Source organism: Dipteris shenzhenensis, chromosome 4 (assembly GCF_047967505.1).
Source record: "Dipteris shenzhenensis isolate YYH24624 ecotype China chromosome 4, Dip_SZ_1.0, whole genome shotgun sequence".
Taxonomy (NCBI): Eukaryota; Viridiplantae; Streptophyta; class Polypodiopsida; order Gleicheniales; family Dipteridaceae; genus Dipteris; species Dipteris shenzhenensis.
In genome coordinates this window covers 47,916,575-47,936,847 of record NC_141599.1, presented here as the reverse complement: position 1 = coordinate 47,936,847, position 20,273 = coordinate 47,916,575, and the positions used below count along the sequence as shown (strand labels likewise).

The window sequence follows — 20,273 nt, the reverse complement described above, 5'->3', positions numbered from 1 at the left end:
AGGATTTTGTACCCTCCCCTTTTGGGAATCCCTATCGATAGAGCATCCCCATCCACAAGTGTAGGGGTTATTTCTCCCATGGATTTTCCTCCTTAGCAAGAGGGATTCTACCTAGGAGGTATTTGTTTTAGCTACCAGGGTCAGGTAAGGTTTTCCATCGAACTTCCTCATGCCAATAAGGATTGTTACTATGTGGGCCACATTCACAGGTGGATCAAGCCATAGAAATAATATTGTAAGATTTTGGCAATGTTAAGTAATGGACCGATCCTCATAAATGTTGATTTGAGTAGCTCACCAATTGAGCAGAGCATTTTTGTGAACTTGCACAACTCAAGAACTTGCTCAGCTAAGCATTCTTGTATTGACAAAACACCCTTTTGTAATAAAAGCTTATTCATCCAAACAAACTTGTTATGATCTTGGTCTTGTGAATACTGCATTCTTGTATCAATAGAATACCTTTTTGTAATATAAACTTGTTAATATATACAAACTTTTATGAATACTTACTGGTCTTATTTGAAAAATCCCAATATTTATATGAATACAATCAAGATTAAGCTTTCGGGTTTCCGTTAATGTCTTGGCCTTAATTTAAAGGCTTCAAAAAAAGTCTTGCATGGATCTGGTTGGTGGGCTCGACCATCCTGGGTTCTCATTACCATGTATTACATAGGCCTAAAGTCAATGTGGCCCTTGAAGGTTCCCTTTAGGCGTAAGGGCCATATTGACATGCCAAATATGTGGCACCATTTATGATTTTATATAGGTAAACATCCACCTATTTTGCATCTATTTTGCCTTTTTATAGTTTAATTAACATTGCTTATTACTTTTCTAACTCCATTAGTTGTTGAAACAATTGTGTTTTTAATGTTTTAATTTATGTTCTTAGCATGCCATCAGGCAGGTTTCAAACTAGTCTTTTATTTAAAACCGATCTTATCATGCCACCAATGAACGAGCTTGGTGGTTGGAACAATGTATAAAATTAATGTCATCAGGAAGGTTTAAAACTAGTCTTCTATTCAAACTGATCTTATCGTGCCACCAATGAACCAGCCTGGTGGTTAGAATAATGTTTAAAATTAATGTTTAAGACCAGCTCGATGGTCCACCAACCCATGGGTTAACAAGCCCAGTGGTTGGAACTTGTTATAGTTTAATTAGTAGTTATTAAAAATTAATGTTTTAAAGGTAGTCCAATGGTTGGAACAATGCATCTTAAATTAATGTTCAAGACCAGCCTAGTGGTTGGAACCTATTTAAAGTTAATGTTTCAGGTAATCCTAAAAGCATTGCACTGGTTGTTGTTATGCTTATCCAGTAAATCATAAACTCATTGTGATCAAATAGTGCTAAAAATTAGTCAAACGAGGTGTTTAAAATTAATGTTTAAGACTAGCTGGTGGTTGAAAGAATGTGTTTAAAATTAATATTTAAGTTAATCGTAAAACCACTGCATTGTGGTTACAGTTACGCTTATCCATTCAATCATAGATTTATTGTGATCAAATAGTGCTAATATGCCTATTGTGGTCAAAGAGTGCTAAATTAGTTCTAAATACTAGTCAAACAGAATTAGAACTGTGCACAAAAGTACTCAAAAGTGCCTAAAAGTGCTTAAAAGTGGTCAAAAAGTCTTAATAAGATGAATTTCCTTCATTAGGCTTGTCCTAGAGAAGTTATTAAACATTGTAGACTCCAAAATAGGAGCAAAATCAAGCGAAAAGAGAGAGATTGTGTAGCTGTGAGTACTAAATACTCGTTAAATAATGCTAGAAAAGTGTCCAACATGCTAAAAAGTGGTCAAGAAGATCTAAAAAATACAAGAACTCTAGTAGAGTGGTTTCATTAAAAATAATAAAAAATAAAACATGTACATCTCGAAAAGTAATATAAAACCATCAGAATGGTTCTTGAGCTATTGGGAAGAACCCTTCATCAATGGGCTTCTCCTTCATGGGATTCTTCTTCCTTTCATCAGGGGGCTATATCTCCCTTCCTGTAGAGTAGGTAGAGAGAGTAGCTATGACAACCACCAGGCTTGCATGCAGAGTAAGTAAAGAGAGCAGTTATGAAAACCATCAGGCTTGCATGTAAGCACCACCAAGCTTACATGTAGAGTAAGTAGAGTGAGCCGTTACTGGTCATGATGACAACCATCAAGTTGCATCTCAGTTGCATGCACCATTGCATGTAGAGTAAGTAGAATGAGCAGCTATGGCAATCATCAAGCTTGCATGCAAGCACCACCGAGCTTGTATACAAAGTAAGTAGAGTGAGCCATTACCAGTCACACGATGACAACCACCAAGCTTGTATGCACCATTGGTCTTGCGTGTAGAGCAAGTAGATTGAGCAGCTATCATAACCACTAGGCTTGTATACAAGCTCCAAAAGGCTTGCATGTAGAGTAAATAGAGTGAGCCATTATCAGTCATGATGACAACCACTGAGCTTGCATGTAGAGTAAGTAGAGGGAGCCATCACTCTAGCTTGCATGCAAAGTAAGTAGAGTAAGCCATTACCAATCATGATGAAAACCATCGAACCAAGTAGAGTGAGACATTACTAGCTAGTCATGATGATGACAACCACTAGGCTTGCATGCAGAGTAACTAGATTGAGCCATCACTCTAGATTGCATGCAGAGTAAGTAGAGCGAGCAGCTAATTACCAGTCATTGAGTCTTAATTTGGTGGTCCGGCCATTGGGAATGGAGCCACGTGGCTAGCATGCATTAGACATAAGTATATAGCTCGAATTGATTTTGTGCAAGACTGACATCAATTTAAGAATGTAACAATGATTCAGAAATTAGCCACGATGACAATCACTAAGCTAGCATGCACCACTGGGTTTGTATGTAGAATAAGTAGAGTCAACAGCAGTTAATTACCAATCTCACTGAGACTCAACTTGGCATTGTAAACTAATCCAACTAGCTAGCATCCATTGGGCACATGATTGCTTGATTAAAGGAAACTCATGATTAAGTGGGCATGCCACGGGTTTTCATGTGACTAATTTGAAGGCCACTTTAATTGTTTTAATGCTACTGGCTTTTTTGGATAGGCCCTATTTTTAGACATAGGCATAAAGGAGCACTCTTGTCTTCATGCATTTGAAGATAGCATCAAATGCTATGCTCATCAACTCCCCTATCCAGAACTCTATCTCTCTACTAACCCTATTTCTCTAGCACTAGTTCCCACTTCTCACCAACTCCCCTAGTTGCTATACATAATTCTATTTCTCCACCGCTCATCACCTATTTCACCACCGCTCATCACCTATTTCTCCACTGATCCCCTATTTGCCATGTATGCACTTGCATCGACACCTGTTATTACCAACATTCCTTATACCAACATAGTCCTTATTCTATCTTTTGCTTCCGTCAAGGTGGTCGCATTGTATTTCTCCAATATTTTAATGCCATGTGTGGTGTTTAGGCTTCATGTTCAACAATGGTTCCTAATTGGTCTCAAGATCTAGGAGTTAGCATAGATGAATGCAAATGGCTTGCATTTAGCTCTTTTCTATGGAGGGTCAATGTTTGCTTGGGTGTAGCCAATCATGGAACTATTTTTGGGGCCATTTTAAGGCTGCGACGTGATGCACTCTTGGGTGAATATTTGAATTTTGTGCGGACCCGTGCTCTTGCCAGAAATTTTTCCGACGTCATGAATGAGATGCAATCTATTAGTTCAGAACACGGCATAGCTTAACACATGACATATCTGCACTGCTTTGCATCATGCAGTCTTTGACCTATGTTGCCTAATCACGTATCATCGTAGAGCCTTTTGTCATAGCTTTTCCACTTGTCACTAGGCACCACACCCATGCAATTCATTAAAATTGAAGGTTGGCTTGGAGAGACCATCGCGCTAGTTCTTGGCATAATAATTAGATGCAATCTATCATTCTGAACACCACTGTAGCACAGCAGTCTCTGGCTGACCACCTGTCATCGTGTAGCCTTTTGCCACATCTTTGTCCACAACCCATGCAAATCATAGGTTGGATTGGACAGACCACTGCACTGGTTTTTAGCATAATAATGAGAAGCAATCTATCATTCTGAGCATCATCGCCTCAATGCAGTCTCTCGCCTGATGACCTGTTATCGCCTAGAATTCAAGGTTCTCTTGGAGAGACCACCGCACTGGTTCTTGGAGTTATAGCTTCGTTACCTATTTTTACGTATTAAAGGAGGAGGTCTATGATGACCAGCGCACTGGCAAACAAAAGGAGATCTATGAAATCCACCGTGCTGATTCTTTGAGTTATATATTTGTGTATGAAGAAAAATGTATTCCGTTGTGCAACCAAGAAAAATGCAATTGACGATATGGCCCTTGAGGGGTCCCCTTTAGGAGCAAGGGCCATATCGACATGGCATTTCTATCCAGTGGCATCTTGGATATTGTATAATGCACTGACGTTGATATGGCCCTTGCCTCTAGAGGGAACCCCTCAAGGCCATATCGTCAATTGCATTTTTTGAAAGTTTAATTGTATTTTTCTAGATGTATCTCCATGTAGCCATAATAGTGGGGTCGTTGGAGTTATTTTAGTGCTATTTTAGTCATAAACCAAGGAAATTGTAGTCCTTGTTGTAGTAAATATAAATGAGGGCAAAAGTACAATTTATCGAGTGAAAATTGATCAAAAGAGATTACAATGTACATCTACACATCCAATAACAGGTCATATAAAATTATCAACTTGTACCGATTAAAAATTGAACAGAGGGTCTTACATTTATAAGAACTCGGCAATTACTGAGAGCCTTAAAGGCCAAAAGATTGCAGGTAGGGCCCTAAACATTCAAATATAAAAGTTAACAATAGTGCATACTGAGAGCCTCAAATTGAACAAAAAGAGATTACATAAATGCCTTAGAGACCAAAACATTACATCCAGTGAGCCAACAGATCATTGAGAGCCCAAAAGATTACATCCAGCCATTGTTGAGAGCCTCATCTGAGCAAGAGGGAATTTGTACAACTCAGTTTTCTGCTAGTCTATCTTGTTGCATTAAAAAAATTTAGGGAGCCAAAGGAGGATACGATGGAGAGGCCAAAGACGATGCACATTGCTAGAAATGAGATTATGGCCCCCCAGCAAGTCAAGAGTACTCTGCTCTGAAAATACTGAGGCCTTCGTCAACTTCTATGGGGAACCCATACAGCACAGCCATAAAGAGGCCCTCTGTGAGCATGTCATTTAAGGTGATGACATTTAGATGTGTGGGGAATCGACTGTGGGAATGAAGGGTCTCCACTAGTGCTAGCATTTGTATTCCAGGTGAGTGCAACGCAATCACCTTATATGAGAAGGCTTATAACATTGTGATCACAGAGCATCGAGGGGGGGTGGTAGTAGGCATGTTGAAGATGAGTGGGTGAGCAGTAGATGAGCAGGGGAGTAGATGAGTGACAAGAGTTGGAGGAGGAAGCATGGAGCAAAGTAGAGCAGGGGCGGAAAAGAGCTAGAGGAGGGGTGTGGAGAAAAGTAGCAAAGCATGTGGAGCAAAGTAGTAGAGCATAGGCAGATCAGAGCAATGTAGTAAAATGTCGAATGCCACGGATCTTATATATATTATAAAGTTCGAGCCACCATGGTGGCTACAGCCTGGGGTTCCATCCATATTAATTGTAGGCCTTAGGCACCACCCTAGACGGGTTGGTAATCATGAAGAAGACACCAAGTGGTGCCACTCCAGTGGCTGGTAATTAACTGCCAGCCTCGTGGAATCTTAGCCATGACAGATGTGGCTGATGAGAGCCACTACCACCGGGTAGTATTTCCCACAAAGGTAAATCATGAAGCTCTAATCACTCATTACCATGCACTCTAGCTCTCTATTGAGCATGCGAGCCCGGTGTGACTGGTAATTTTTTAATGCACTCATAGTAGTGATCATGCATGCTCTCAGGGGGGTCACTATGTATAAACCCTCTATATCACGTGCGTTCAAGGCATATTTCTAAAATCCCTTATTTGTAAATTTTTCATTAATAAAATGTACCCTTTTTCTATACAAATCTGTAGATTTTTTTGAAAATTGTTTTAAATACTCCCTTATGTAAATTAACTTTTGTTAAATTTAGATATTAAAAACATCCTTTTGTTGAACTCATGTGATAGGGTTACAGATAATCAGTGACCCCCCCGAGTGCATGCTTTAGCGTGGTGGTGGATGAGCGGTGGCACAGTGGAACTGTAGCCACGATAGACGTGACTAATGACAACCACCACCATCGGGCAATAATTCCCACAAAAGTAAATCATGAAGCCTAATCACCTCTAATCCCTCATTATACCATGCACTCTCTCCTGAGCATGCAAGCTCGATGATTGGTAATTTACTGCACTCGATGTAATCATGCATGCAAGCCATGCATGCAAGCCCGGTGGTGGTAACTGGAAGCTGAGTAACTGCAGGCCACTACGGTGGCTGGTAATTATTTGCCAGCCAAGTGGGTCTTAGCCACCACCATCGACGTGGCTGGGAATCTTAGATGCCACCACCTCTAATCATTCATTACCATGCAAGTCAATACTACCGCCTTGAATTATTCAAAATTCAAGCCAACCACCATGGTGGCTCTCACCTTGACAGTATTCGGGCTATAATCACCACGGTGGCTCTCACCTTGATAGTGTAGTCGGGCTACAAACTGCTATTCTATTCCATTAACCGTTTTGTCTTCTATCCCTCTTGAACGTTTCGTTCTCCCTTGCAATCTCAAGCCTCCACTATTCCATTTCCTTCACTACTTCATCTTCTATCCCTCTCGACCATTTCTTTCTCCCTTGCAATCCAACTATCCAACTGCACTCAAGCCTCCACTATTCCATTTCCTTCATTGTTTCATCTTCTATCCCTCTCGACCGTTTCTATCTCCCTTGCACTCTTCCTACAACTTCTATCCCCTCTTGTAATGGAACCTACAGAGTCCGGGAGCTCCTCACACAATCTTTCCTCCCCCTCTACAGCATAGTGCGAGAGCCCCTCCTCCCCTCTACGGCGCAACTTGAGAAAAGTCTCAGGGAAGGTGCAGAAGCCAAGGTAGAGGAGGCACAAGCAAGGGCCTTGTAGGCACAAGAGCAAGCTGAGGCCGCTACAAAATTGGTCGACATGGAAAGGCATAGAGGAGAAGAAGCAAAGAAGCACATGGAGCTACGAGATAGGCTCGAAGAAGTGAGAAATGACAGGGACATGGCGGACAAGGAGCTAGAAAAGATGCGAAAGGATCTTGAAGATCAGAGAGCCAAAAAGGAGGGTCTTTACAAATGGCTCTGCAATATGCAAAACGCATTGAACATTGAAAAAGACTAGATGATGGAGTGGAAAAGGGAGAATGCAGAAACCAGAGAGGTGATGTAGGAGCTGTGAGAGAGCTTCAAGGCCAGGAAGGATGGGGCAGAGAGTAGCCGTGGTGGAGAAGACAACAAGGCATCTCCCCAGGCCAAGAAGGATGCAAAGAGCATCCACGGTGGAGCAATTTACAGTAGCCACGGTGAGGGTTGTTTTTTTGAAATACTGTTGGAAGTCCAAAGAGCAAGCTACAAGACCCTGCAAGAAGATCAGGATAGATTCTTGCACGAGCTAGCCATGGCTTTGGACAGTTTATAAAAAGCAGTCAGTCATCTTGAGATATTTCCAACTAGAGTGGAAGTCTTGGAAATGGCCCATGAAGATATTTTTCAGCAATTTACAGAACTTCAATAGATGTTGAGGGAATATTCAGATGAAGCTCTTGCATAGAGTGAAAAAAAAGTGGAGGAGATGAAGGAGAACATCCATAGCCTTAGGATGAGGGAGGAAGGAATCAAGAAGCAACTTCATCATGTGTACAAAGCAAGACTGTGGTATTGACGGCCACAATAGTTAAATCGGATGCCTATCTTGCTATGTAGCAGGGTCCAAAATGCATGGTCTGCCATACCCCCTTCATAGATGACTGTTGTATCTGATGGACTGCGTGCTACCACCCTATGTACGTTTTTTGGTTTGGAGTGTTTGTGCATACAAAATCACTATGTAGAGAATGCCATTTGCCATTGCCCAAGTCGTGGACAGATCAAATGTGCATGACTGCTACAGCTATCTATGATGAGAAAGTAGATGCTACAGCTCAATTTGCCGTTTGGGCAAAAGATCTTAAAGACAAGGAGCTCAAATTGAAGAAGGCCAAGATCGAGCCTGACTGTGAGGAAAAGGAGCCTGAAGGGAGGAACCAGCCCCCTTTAGGAAACGAGCAAGAAGGGCTAAGCTTGTAACCAAGAAGCTCAAATCAAGGAAAGAGAAAGCGGCACGGAGGGGCTGTGCCCCTGCAGGAAGAAACCAATGCCATTGTGGAAAGGAGCAAGAAGGACCAAGCCTGCAATCAGGGAGCTCAACAAGGAGTCCTTGAGATGCAATCTGGAGTAAAAGAGTCTTTGAGATTTGTGTCCTTTGATCCATGCTAGCGTGGTGATAATAATGAGATGAAAGATTTCAATTTGACAAGTAATGTGAGACGAAAGATTTCGATTAGATCACTAATGTGAGACTGAAAGATTTCGATTAGTGAACTAATGTGAGGCGAAAGATTTTGATTAAACAACTAATGTGAGACGAAAGATTTTGATTAGACAACTAACATGAGACTGAAGAATGAGAAGGTGGGGCTCAATGAACTCTCTCCCTATTTAAGTGCAGTGCAGATACAACTAAGAGACCATTACGAAATCTAGCCCCAAAACTCTGTACACCGATCCAAACTTTGTACACCAATCCACCTACAACAAATATATGGCATACCCAAATAACTTTGGAATGCTGTTATTCTATTTGAAAATGATGTTGGATGGCATCCTCGCAGAAACAGACCTAGAGAAGGAGGAAAATTGCTACAAGGAGGACATGCTATGGTGGTGGGTGTATTACTTGGAGTCAGCATAGATAGTGAATATTAATTTCCCTGGCTATTGTTTTTCTTGCTTCTTTAAGGTACTTGTCAAGCTCATGATGTAGGTTTCTTTTGGCAGGACATGATAGAGGCACGAAGATGTATATAGAGCGCAAAGACCAGGATGAAGAGGGCCCCCAATGAAAGGAGGAGTTATTATGTGCATATAAGTCGACAGAGTCAAGCAAGCAGTGTGTAATCTGATTGTGTGAAGAGGTCTGCCATTGTGCAGCAGACTGGTCTCAAGAGCTAGGAGATGCTTGCTAGAGAGGGTGATAAGATAGTTGGGAGTCTAGAATTTCCTTAAAAAGCAAAATGTCATTGTGTTTTGAAATAATTAAAATCTTGCAGACATTTCTTGAACTTGTGGATATTCTCATGGTGCTCGTTATATCTGATTTTGTATCGACCTGCTTTCATATTAGTACTTAAATGTTTTAAGTAGCCTAGTGGTTGAAATCTGATGGTTAAGATAAGCAGTCTAATGGGCACTAGCACTCAAGCAACAAATTTTAGGATAGCATGAAAATATGTAGAGATAGCACGGTAGTAGTGCAAGATTAGTGAATTATCACTAGTGCAGTGGTTGGTTGCACTAGGATATGAACAGCCACCAGCGCGGTGGTTTGCTTCTTTTATTACAAGATGAATGGATTTGTAGGTTGTGTGGATTCGTTATGGGAAACTACCATGGTGGTTGTTGGGATATACTAAAAGCAAGCATGGGATGAAATCTAACAGTTAATGAAACAATAAACAGTCTAAAGGGCAATGTTTTAGTATAGCATTGTGCAACAAATTTTAGGATAGCATGGAAGTAGTGTAGGGATAGCACGGTAGTAGTGCAAGATTAGTGCAGGATAAGTTATCGCCAACGCGGTGGTTGGTTTGCACTAGGATATTAACAGCCACACCAGTGCGGTGGCTTGCTTCTATTATTACAAGATGAATGGATTTGTAGGATGTGTGGATTCGTTATGGAAAACCAGTGTGGTGGTTGTTGGGATATACTAAAAGCAAACATGGGATGAAATCTGACGATTAACGAAATGATAAACAGTCTAAAGGGCACTATTTTAGTATAGCACTGTGTAACAAATTTTAGGATGGCATGGCAGTAGTGTAGGGATAGCATAGTAGTAGTGCAGGATTAGTGCATAATATGTTATCGCTAGTGCAGTGGTTGGTTTGCACTAGGATATTAATAGCCACCAGCGTAGTGGTTTGCTTCTATTAGTACAAGATGAATGGATTTTTAGGATGTGTGGATTTGTTATGGGAAACTAGCATAGTCGTTGTTGGGATATACTAAAATCAAGCATGGGATTTACAAAACTAGCTCGTTGTTTGGGATATACTAAAAAGAAGCAGTCTCAAATACAAATTCCATTTTGTAGGACAAGTGGACATAGCAAATGTTTAACTTTGTACAACCACCACACTAAAATAGAACCAGCATGGTTGTTGCAAGGAAATCCATTTTCCTTGGTTTAGTATTAACTGCAACCCACACTAGAATAGAACCAGTGTGGTGGTTGCGCAAGGAAATATTTTCCTTTGTTAGGACTAACTTTTAACCACTTGTGTTAAACTCGATGCAAAATATATGAATGATTGTGGGACTCCAATGCGGGTCTCAGGTGACCCATACAATTAATGCAAATACATTTTATTTTGATTTAATTAGGAGTAGCTACATCCACCTCCTAGAACCAAAGCGGTGGTCGTACCAAGACAACGTTAGCATAGTGGTTGCGAATATAGATCAGTGCAGGAAAGCTATGCATAGATCACACGTGGTGAGCTACAAGTAGGTGACAAGTGGCGAGCTATGACAAGTGGAGAGCAGCGGGTAGATGACATGACAGATTGTGGACAATATGATGTACAAAGATGTAGCATAGAGACTGCGCAAAGGAGGGTAGAACTGCTCGTGTAGGGACATGTGTTGAGATCTACAGTGTTCAAAATAGCAAGCTTTAATAGATTGCGTCTTAGTATTATGCCAATAAGGCAATCACGATGCTGATAAAAATTCTGGTAAGAGCACGAGTCTACTCCAAATTCAAAACATTGCCCACTAGCATATCATGTCGCGACCCCAAAATTGTTCCAAAAATAGTCTCCCAATTGGCTACAGTGCTACACCTAATTGTGCATCAACCCTCAAAATTGGTGACGCCCTTTTGTTTATCAAAGCAACATGCTATGAAAACTTTTCCAAGAAAAATGTAGTGTCATAATGCCAAGTGCCATATTTTTATTTCTTAGTTGCATCAAGCTTTTGAAATTGACATGTGCCATATTGTGTAAAGTGGCATCGGTTGTTGCTATTGATCTGACATGGCATGCAAGTCTAGTACTATAGCTAGCATCTTGAACAAGCATCCTTCCTCGAGTGCTTTTCTCACTAGCTAATATCCTCTAGATTTATCCCTGATTGTGCATTCATCTCCATTGGAGATGACTCGATAGTTGCATTCCATCATTTGCCCACTGATAAGAGGTTCTTGCTAAGCTTTAAAACATAGAGTACATCTTTCACCAATCCTTTCATATGAGTGAAATTGTTCATAGGGACAACACCTTTCCCTTGAACTAGATTCAGTGTGTTAGTTGCAATGTAGATGACGTTCTTTAGTCGTTATAATGGTTTCATCTTTGTAAACCATTTCTAATGCTTTGTCATGTGCAATGCTGCACCACTGTCTATGTACCAAGGATATTTATCTATGCACTTTTGTCTGTGTACCAAGGATATTGATCTGCTTGATCAACTTGATAGTAGCTGCATTCTCCTTTGGATTCACAATCAATGTCAATATACATTGTATCAAACTTCTACATGTCCTCACTTGCAAGCTACATTGTCTGAGGTTAATGATTGTGACTTGAATGTCCACCATGGTGATTTCCTCTTCCACGAAAATTCCCTCTATCACTAGTAGGTTGACCTCCTTGGTCATGCTACTTCTTGCAACAACAATCTCTTTCATAGTGCCCAATTTATGACAATAGTTGCACTTAAATGTCAAACACAAATGTGTTTGACACATTTGTGGATGCATTGTCTCGTCCTTGAAATCTTCCTTGATTGGAATGATTTACTCTTGGATGCCAAGGTTGATTTTGATGTTGATGACAAATTCTCTGAGATGATCTACCTCTACCTCTACCTCTACCTCTACCTCTACCTCTGCCTTTGTCTGAGGCTATGAATGCTTGATCATTAGAATGACCTTTCCAAGCTTGAATGGCTTCAGTCCAGAGTTCTTCACCAAGTAACACTGACTTTAACTCTTTCATGTCGGTACTTGCCTTTGAATGCAAATACTCTATACTAGAGTCTCATATCCCTCTCATAGTCCATTCAAGATTATGTGAACAATTTATGCAGGATTCATGGTCTCTCTTACTATTGCAAGTTTATTGTTGTAATCCTCGATCCTAGAGTACGTATGCAGGACTAGTTTCATTGTTGTTGCGGAAACTCTGGTTGATCTAGTTTCTTAGTGTGAGAATCTTGGATGTGTCCTTAAACTCATAAAGAGATGCAAACATATCCCATGCTTCTTTGGATGTCTTCACTATGTTGAGCTATCCAAGCATGACATCTTGCACGTTTTGGTTAATCAAATGATATGCATATTTTTCATTCTTGTCCCATTCTTATTGTGCTTTGTCAATGGCAGGATCTACTGCAGGTCTGGATATCGTTGCTGTAGGTGTAGATCCTTCTGCTTGTGGTGTGGCAATGGTGGGAGTTGTTGTTGGTGCACTAGAGGGTTAAGGTGTAGACCCATTTACATACTCCCATTTGTGTTGAGGTACAAGAATGGTCTCCACTCGGTATTTCCATGTGCTATAATTAGAGATTTCTAACTTAGCAGATGCCTCCAAATTGAGGTTGCTAGTGGTAGACATGGTGCAAAATAATACTCAAAGTGCATGTGAAAGTGATGTCTAAATAAACTAATCTAAACTATTGGTGAAGATAGAAGTACAAAATATATCCAATTTATTATAAGGTTGGTGTGGCAAATGATGTCGAGAATAGCCAAGAGGCTTTACAAGGCTCAAATGATGTGCACAATGCCAAAAAAAAGCCTATAAGGATTTACAATGTTGCATGTGAGTGAAAAAAGAAATGATGCGCAATCTACCCATAGAACAATCTGCCAATACCTCTAAATACTCTGGAATTGCTTATTGATGTGTAGATGGTCGGGTTTCAAGACATGTTATGATGCGAAACCGCATGTGAGCAAAGGGACTGGCTTTGAGTAGGAATGGGGAGGGAACTAGTCATCGTGGTTTGCAATGCAACTTTGCGTTGTGCAAAAGCGATCAAATGATCAGGATGGAACGACTTGCCATCAAATACACTATTATGTTCGTCATCCTAGCCCTCAAGGTGTTCACCATAGATGTTGGTTGATTGTACTCCATCCTTCTCCATCTTGGCAGTGATTTGAACTGTCTTTGAGTACTCCTATTTCTTGGGTGTGTTAATCCCTCCGCCATCCATGCCAATCGAAAAATTTGTAAAATTCAGAAGCACCTAAGTAAGACATGCACAAAAGATGGCATGGCGATGCTCCCATGCATTAGCCTACAAAAAGAATTGATATAGACACATCCGCCATAGGCACAAGAAATCTAATTCTCATTGTTGCCTCCACCACCGGATTTCTGGAGGGTCTCCATACTAATGCCCAAAGTCTCTGAATACTCTTCCTTCTTTGCCTGCAATGCACACGACAATTCTACATAACACAAAGCAAAGTGTCAAAGGAACAAATAGTCACATGCACTACAATAATACAAGCAGGTTCCAAAGAGAAGCATCCACCATAGGAACATAAGTTGCCTTCGTCCTTGTTTCCTCCACCACATGCACCGAATTTCTTTTCCAAATCTGATGCACGTATCCAGGTACGACCAAAATCAAAAATCAAAGAATGAAATGGGAAAAGTAAAGAAGAAATGAAGTTGGTAGACGATGGAACCTCTCTGTAACACCATATTGTCAGTGTACATAGACTCAACAGAGAACTTGCATTTTGGGGTTACCTCCATCGTCACTACAATGTAGAAAGACATACACAACACAGAGATGAGCAGAGATGTACCTAGTCCACCATAGAAGAAGCGGTCGTTCCAAACAGTCCTACGTGCCCCAAAATCATGAAGGTTGCCCATGCTACAAAGAACACCATAGTGATCCGCCGTCGAGCCAAAGGTGTTGCACATGGTGCAAAGAACCCCACACCAATCCGCTGAGCCAAAGAACGCTAGTCCCCAAATATATGCAATGCCGCGAAGAAAAACCTACAGGAACGTACAAGACCTTGTGACCTTACAAGTCCAAAGGCAGCTATGCAAGCTCTACCCTCCGAAGGCCACACGATAAGCTCATTCCAATTGGACTACCAATTTACGGTCCTCAACAAAAAATTAATACCCTCCCTCGATCCATCCAAGACCAATTTACCCTCAACAAAAAATTAATCCATGAACAAAGAAGTGGAATGATTAATGGGCATGCCAATAAAAAGATAGCATGAATCCACAGCTTGTGTAGGGCACCACGATATTGGAAAAATAGCGTTAGCATTGGTCTGTGGGCACTGAGATGGCGGAAACTTGATTAACCTAACTGTGCGACTGTTGATTAATTTGCAAAGAAACTTTAAGCATAGGGTTATGGGAAAATTTATAAGAAGCTTCGTGAGGTATACTTTTCGAGATACTTCGTACCGCCCCGAGCACCTATATAGAAGGGAAGGGAGAGAGCAAGAAGGGGGGCTAAGAGGAGAGAGGGGAAGGGAGGAGAGAGACAGGGAGAGCAGAGCAGTGAGAGGAGGGGGGGCAAGAGGAGCGGGAGAGTGGGTGAGTGAGGAGGATATCAGGCGAGGAGGGAGAGATTAATTATGCACGTAGGAATTAGGCTTCTGGCTTCAAACGACTAATTGAGTGTGTCTCTCGCCTTGCTCTCCATTTTTTTTTTCACAAAATTAGGAATAGGACGCAAATGATTGAGAGTAGGATTTACGAACATTAGAGGGCATTCCCGCGTTTCCGAAATGAAACCATCAGCAAATTTCGATGAACTAAATTTCAAGAAATCTTCATCTTTTGAGGACCTCCCGTTAACATCGAAGAGATCGATGAAAATAAGTGGAGAGTTCGATGTTCCTCCATTCTCTCGGCATTCCAACCATACAAAACGTCTGATTTTGCCTGAAATATAGTTGTTGTTGTCATAAAACTTGCAGGAGCTGAGTCTTCATCGTTCTCACAGGACATCCGAGTTCAACGGCGAAAATCTCTTTAATCTTAAGAGCACATTCCCGTGATGGAGTGTCAACGTAGGGTGAATGTGATCGTGGGAACAGTCTGCATTAAATGGAGTTGCTGCAATGTTGTTGTTTTATCGTTGCAATCTTCCGGCTTCGTATAACTATTGCAACAAAACGAAAGCATGGGAGTGGCTCCGAAAGCCACTGCTTCTATTTACATGCTTAAAGTTCGCCCATATTTCTGATGTTAGTAGGGGGTGCTTCCTTAGGGGGGTTTCACACTCGTCCGCAGACGGAGGAAACCCCTAATCTGCTTGTCCAGCAGTCAAAACCCACGTCCGTCCGACTCCCTTTCACAACAGGGCGGACAATCAAATGTAAATAATAAATGCAATGCCACTCCTGCAGCAAACGCTAATGGAGCAGATGGTAAGGTTCTCTGCCTAGAGCCTGCGGGTGCCAGGTTCAACTCTCGTGTGCGGACGGCGGAGACCTTCTTGGGCACTGCATAAAGGCCGCCCAAGAATATCTTCATTATCGGGCATGACTAGAATTTCAACTCATTTTTTTGTTGTAGGCGCGTCACCCAATCCGCCCATTTTTGGGGGGATGGGTGTGAAACTCGCCTTACAGCCGGTTAGCAAGACGAAAACGTCTCCAAATTCCTATTATTAGTGGGTACAATTCCCTTCCGTGGGAATGCCCTCTTGAGGGGACAAAAAGTGTGTGTTTATGTAAAGTAATTTGCGTGACCTTTGCAGGATGAAGACGCAGCGAGCCGCCTGATTGCGGCCTTTGGGGGATCGGAAGGCCGTCAACAAGTGAGTCCATTTTACCGCAAGATCGCCCACACCATGCGAGCTCAGCTATGGCGCCCCCTCTCCTCCGCCTCCCCCTTCCCCCTCTTGCCCAACTCGACTCCCTTTCGTCAACCAAGCCCTCCTTCCTCTACGCTTATCCCAACCCTGCTATTTCTTCTGCTGGCTTCGCCTTCACAGCATCTCCCTCCCTCCGAAATGCTCCTGCTCGCAGCCCTTCCCCGTTTCACGCTTTCGCGGAGCCTGCCTCTCCCGGAGCGTCCGTAGACCTCAGCCGCGACCGCCTCACTCCCCGCGTCGAAGAGCAGGATGGTTACTGGGTCTTGAAGCCTGATAGTCGGGTTGGGATAAATCCTACGGAGAAGGTGCGTACATTTGGTAGTTTTGGATTCACGGATTGTTTGTGATGCCCCAATCAGAATCTGTGATTTCCATAGGCTTGGTGGATGCAGTTCTCCTTGCATAACTTCGGTACAGCAGCACTGGGTGCTTCTTGTTTGCTTTTTATGCTCAGATATTGGGTTTTTGGGCAGCGCCTTGATCCCTGTGTGTTGTGACGTCGTGCTTCCAGTTAAAGTTGGAGAAGGATCCCATGAAACTATATATCGAAGATGAGATAAAAACTCTTGCAATGAAATCCATGGAAGAGATAGACAGCTCCAAAGAAGGGAAGGACGACATTGATTCTCGACTCAAATGGCTGGGTCTCTTTCACCGTCGAAAACATCAGTGTAAGCTACGGAGATCTTTCTCAGCTGGTAAAAACTACAAAACTTATCTCTGTTCAATTTGGAGTCCTGGCAAATCTTGATGTATGGAGTTCTTGTGGCAGATGGGAGGTTCATGATGCGGTTGAAGCTACCCAACGGCGTAACGACAAGCGAACAGACTCGATATTTAGCGAGCGTCATCGAGAGATATGGCTCGGAGGGCTGCGCCGACGTGACGACTCGACAGAACTGGCAAATTCGAGGGGTTGTGATTGCGGATGTGCCAGACATACTGGAAGGTCTGAAGGGAGTGGGGTTGTGCAGCTTGCAGAGTGGGATGGACAACGTCCGAAATGCAGTGGGCAATCCGTTGGCAGGCATCGATCCTCACGAAATTGTCGACACACGACCTTATAACGATGCTCTCAACGATTTCATCGTAAACAGTGGAAGAGGCAACATCTCCATAACCAATCTGTAAGATTACTTGATTTGGTATGATTGTTTTAAAGCAGAGAGATATATGGAGATCCTACTTATTTGCCACCACGATTCTCTCCTCAGACCGCGGAAGTGGAACGTATGCGTCGTGGGCACGCATGACCTGTTCGAGCATCCCCACATCAACGATCTCGCGTACTTGCCAGCCATGAAGGATGGGCAGTTCGGCTTCAATTTGCTAGTGGGCGGCTTTTTCAGTCCGAAGAGGGTTGCGGACGCCATTCCGTTAGACGCCTGGGTCTCAAGTGAGGATGTCGTGCCAGTGTGCAAAGCCATACTCGAGACATATCGGGACTTGGGTACAAGAGGAAATAGACAGAAGACCCGAATGATGTGGCTAATTGACGAGTTGGTAAGCACAGCTTATAATATATTTAGCATATGCTGACCTTTTATTTTGCTTCTGCTACTAAGAGCTTATAATATATCTTGCATATGCTGGCTTAGAGCTTATAACATATTTAGCATATGCTCACCTTTTATTTTGCTTGTTTTAATATGTTTTTTCGTTTTCCCCTTGGAAATATAATAGGCTTATCATAGGAAAAGCACATTGGAATTCTAATCCCTTTTCCTCGGTGTAGGGAATAGAAGAGTTTCGAACTCAAGTTGAGAAGAGGATGTTACATGGGAAGCTCGAGAGGGCAGCTCCCAAGGACATGATAGATGTGACATGGAAGCGGAGGGAGTACTTTGGTGTGAATCCACAAAAACAAGAGGATCTCAACTTTGTGGGCCTCCATGTCCCTGTTGGGCGATTGCAGGCGTCTGATCTTTATGAGTTGGCTACGCTAGCAGAGCGATATGGCAATGGGGAGCTACGGCTAACGGTGGAGCAGAACATCATCCTACCGAATGTGCCCACAAGCACGATTGAGGCACTATTACAAGAGAAGTTGCTCAAGAAATTAACACCCTTCCCATCCACTTTGATGAGTGGGCTAGTGGCATGCACGGGCAGCCAATTCTGTGGCATGGCAATCATTGAGACCAAAGCTAGGGCTAGGCAAGTAATAGAGGAGCTCCAAAGAACAATGGAGGTACCGAGACTTGTAAGGATGCACTGGACAGGTTGCCCCAATTCATGCGGGCAAGTACAAGTGGCAGACATTGGTTTCATGGGGTGCAAGATTAAGGGTGTGGAGGGTGTGGACATCTTTCTTGGGGGTGAAGTGGGGTCAAATTCTCATCTAGGCAACTTGGTTTGCTCCGGGGTGCCTTGTAGTGATGTGGTGCAAGTGGTGCAAGGCCTCCTTATCCAACACTTTGGGGCTAAGAAGAAGGAGGTTCTCCCACCTGTCTCTCCCTCATCTACCACCACCACGAATTGATCTATAGTTCATGATTTTGTGCATTCTTTTTTTTATTTTTACATGAGGATGTGTTGCAAGTTTGGAGTTGTGCAAGTGTAAATTAGTTTGCTTGGAATTTGTAAGGTGTGTGAGAGAAGATACCCTTCTTCAAGGAAAAGCTCTCATGATGGAGCTATTTTCAATAATACACCCATGTGCACACAAGCATGTACACAATTTTCTTCTAGCTACTCTACTTTGCTTTGCTTGGCCTCTCGAGTTGTAGCCATAGGTTGTGAACATGAGCATCTTTCCTAGAGTAGAGTGAGGCTTTGAAAGCCTACTGTATGTGAGTTTCTGCATCCATTTTGTGTGTTAATTTCAAAATTTAATTCATAATTCAGTGTCTTGGCAGCCGTACGTTGAACATGATCATGTTTAATGTTGAGAAAGAGGGTGCAAGGAGGCAATGAGCAAGAGAGGCAATGAATTTGAGTGTTTCTTCCATGTAGAAGGAAGAGGAGATGAGGCATGCTCCCAATCAAAGTTGTGCACTAGGTTTTCCATTACAATGCCCATGTGAATTCTTGGGCAGGATATCCCGGTGCCAAATGCTAGGAGTTTGTAGATTTTCTTGGAATGAACTACATCTTTGGCTTAGCCATGGGGATCAAGGAATCTCTTAAGCATGAATAGAAAAGGGTTTCCCACTGGCCCCCACTGGTTGATGTCTCCTCCTATAGTTCATGCATTTACCATAACAGTGGTGTTGTGGGGTAGCCTATAGCATTCCACCTTTGTTGAATACTTTGAAAAGCATGGAAGGAGGAAGGGCAATGGTGGACATAGTCTCCATATCTCCCTTCATCACTATCTGTAGTATGGTAGCATTGAGAAATTTGACTCTTCCATTTGCCTCTCATTTCCTATAACAACATCCAACACTTCTTCATCTTCTCTTAAGCTTGGAGGATCTCTACAATGGCCAATTCCATTAAAGATCTTGTCTTTTCCATGCCTACTAATAAGAGTTCTTATGGGAATCAAAAGGGAGCTACACCTTAAATGTAGGTGAATCAAAAGGAGCGAAAGTGCCTCGAAGGAAGACAAACAAATGTTACTATTTGGGGAGTTTTTAATGAAAGAGAGAAACATGGATTGCCATGATCCAAGAAGATAGGGAGGATGACTTTTACCTTTTGAAAAAATGCAAAAACAACTAAATGGATTATCCTTTGTTGTGGTTTCAACTTCATATAGAGACAATTCTACGAGATGGGTAGAGTATTTTCTAAAAAGAAATTATATTGCAATTTTCACCATGAGATTTTTTAACAGGTATGCTAAATGAAGGAGCATGCATGATGCCCATCTCATGTTTGATGCATTGCCGATAGGGGATGCTAGATGTTGGAATGCATTAACTGCAAGATACGCATGCTAGGGAGAAAGTGAACGTGTGCTTTATTTCTTTAAGAGAATGAGGTTGCAAGACATACATCTAGATGGGGTCACATTTCAATCATGAGGTAAGGCTGCATCTATCGAAAGAATCCTCCCTGCACTTCCTGTAAGGTGACTGACCAACCGTTGTGTTCTAGATGGGGTCATAGAGTGGCATTTTTTTGGACCAGTTGGATGTCATGCAATTACTTTCTCACAAGTTTCTTAAGGT

At 42.2% G+C, this 20,273-nt stretch overlaps 1 protein-coding gene across 1 annotated transcript; it reads left to right on the top strand.

Annotated features, from left to right (window-relative positions):
• Window positions 1-16,070: 16,070 nt before the first annotated feature.
• Window positions 16,071-18,697, top strand: NIR1 (nitrite reductase 1). The gene is made up of 5 exons (XM_087374084.1): window positions 16,071-16,460; window positions 16,667-16,826; window positions 16,928-17,282; window positions 17,370-17,658; window positions 17,891-18,697. The coding sequence occupies exons 1-5, from the start codon at window positions 16,146-16,148 to the stop codon at window positions 18,635-18,637; spliced, it is 1,866 nt and encodes a 621-aa protein (XP_087230210.1). The 5' UTR covers window positions 16,071-16,145; the 3' UTR covers window positions 18,638-18,697.
• Window positions 18,698-20,273: the final 1,576 nt, after the last annotated feature.

Bases quoted from the DNA above. Each gene is read 5' to 3' on its own strand.
- NIR1 (XM_087374084.1), top strand. From the start codon at position 16,146: ATGGCGCCCCCTCTCCTCCGCCTCCCCCTTCCCCCTCTTGCCCAACTC. The intron at 16,461-16,666 runs GTGCGTACATTT...TCGTGCTTCCAG, and splicing joins GGATAAATCCTACGGAGAAG to TTAAAGTTGGAGAAGGATCC. The intron at 17,283-17,369 runs GTAAGATTACTT...TTCTCTCCTCAG, and splicing joins AACATCTCCATAACCAATCT to ACCGCGGAAGTGGAACGTAT.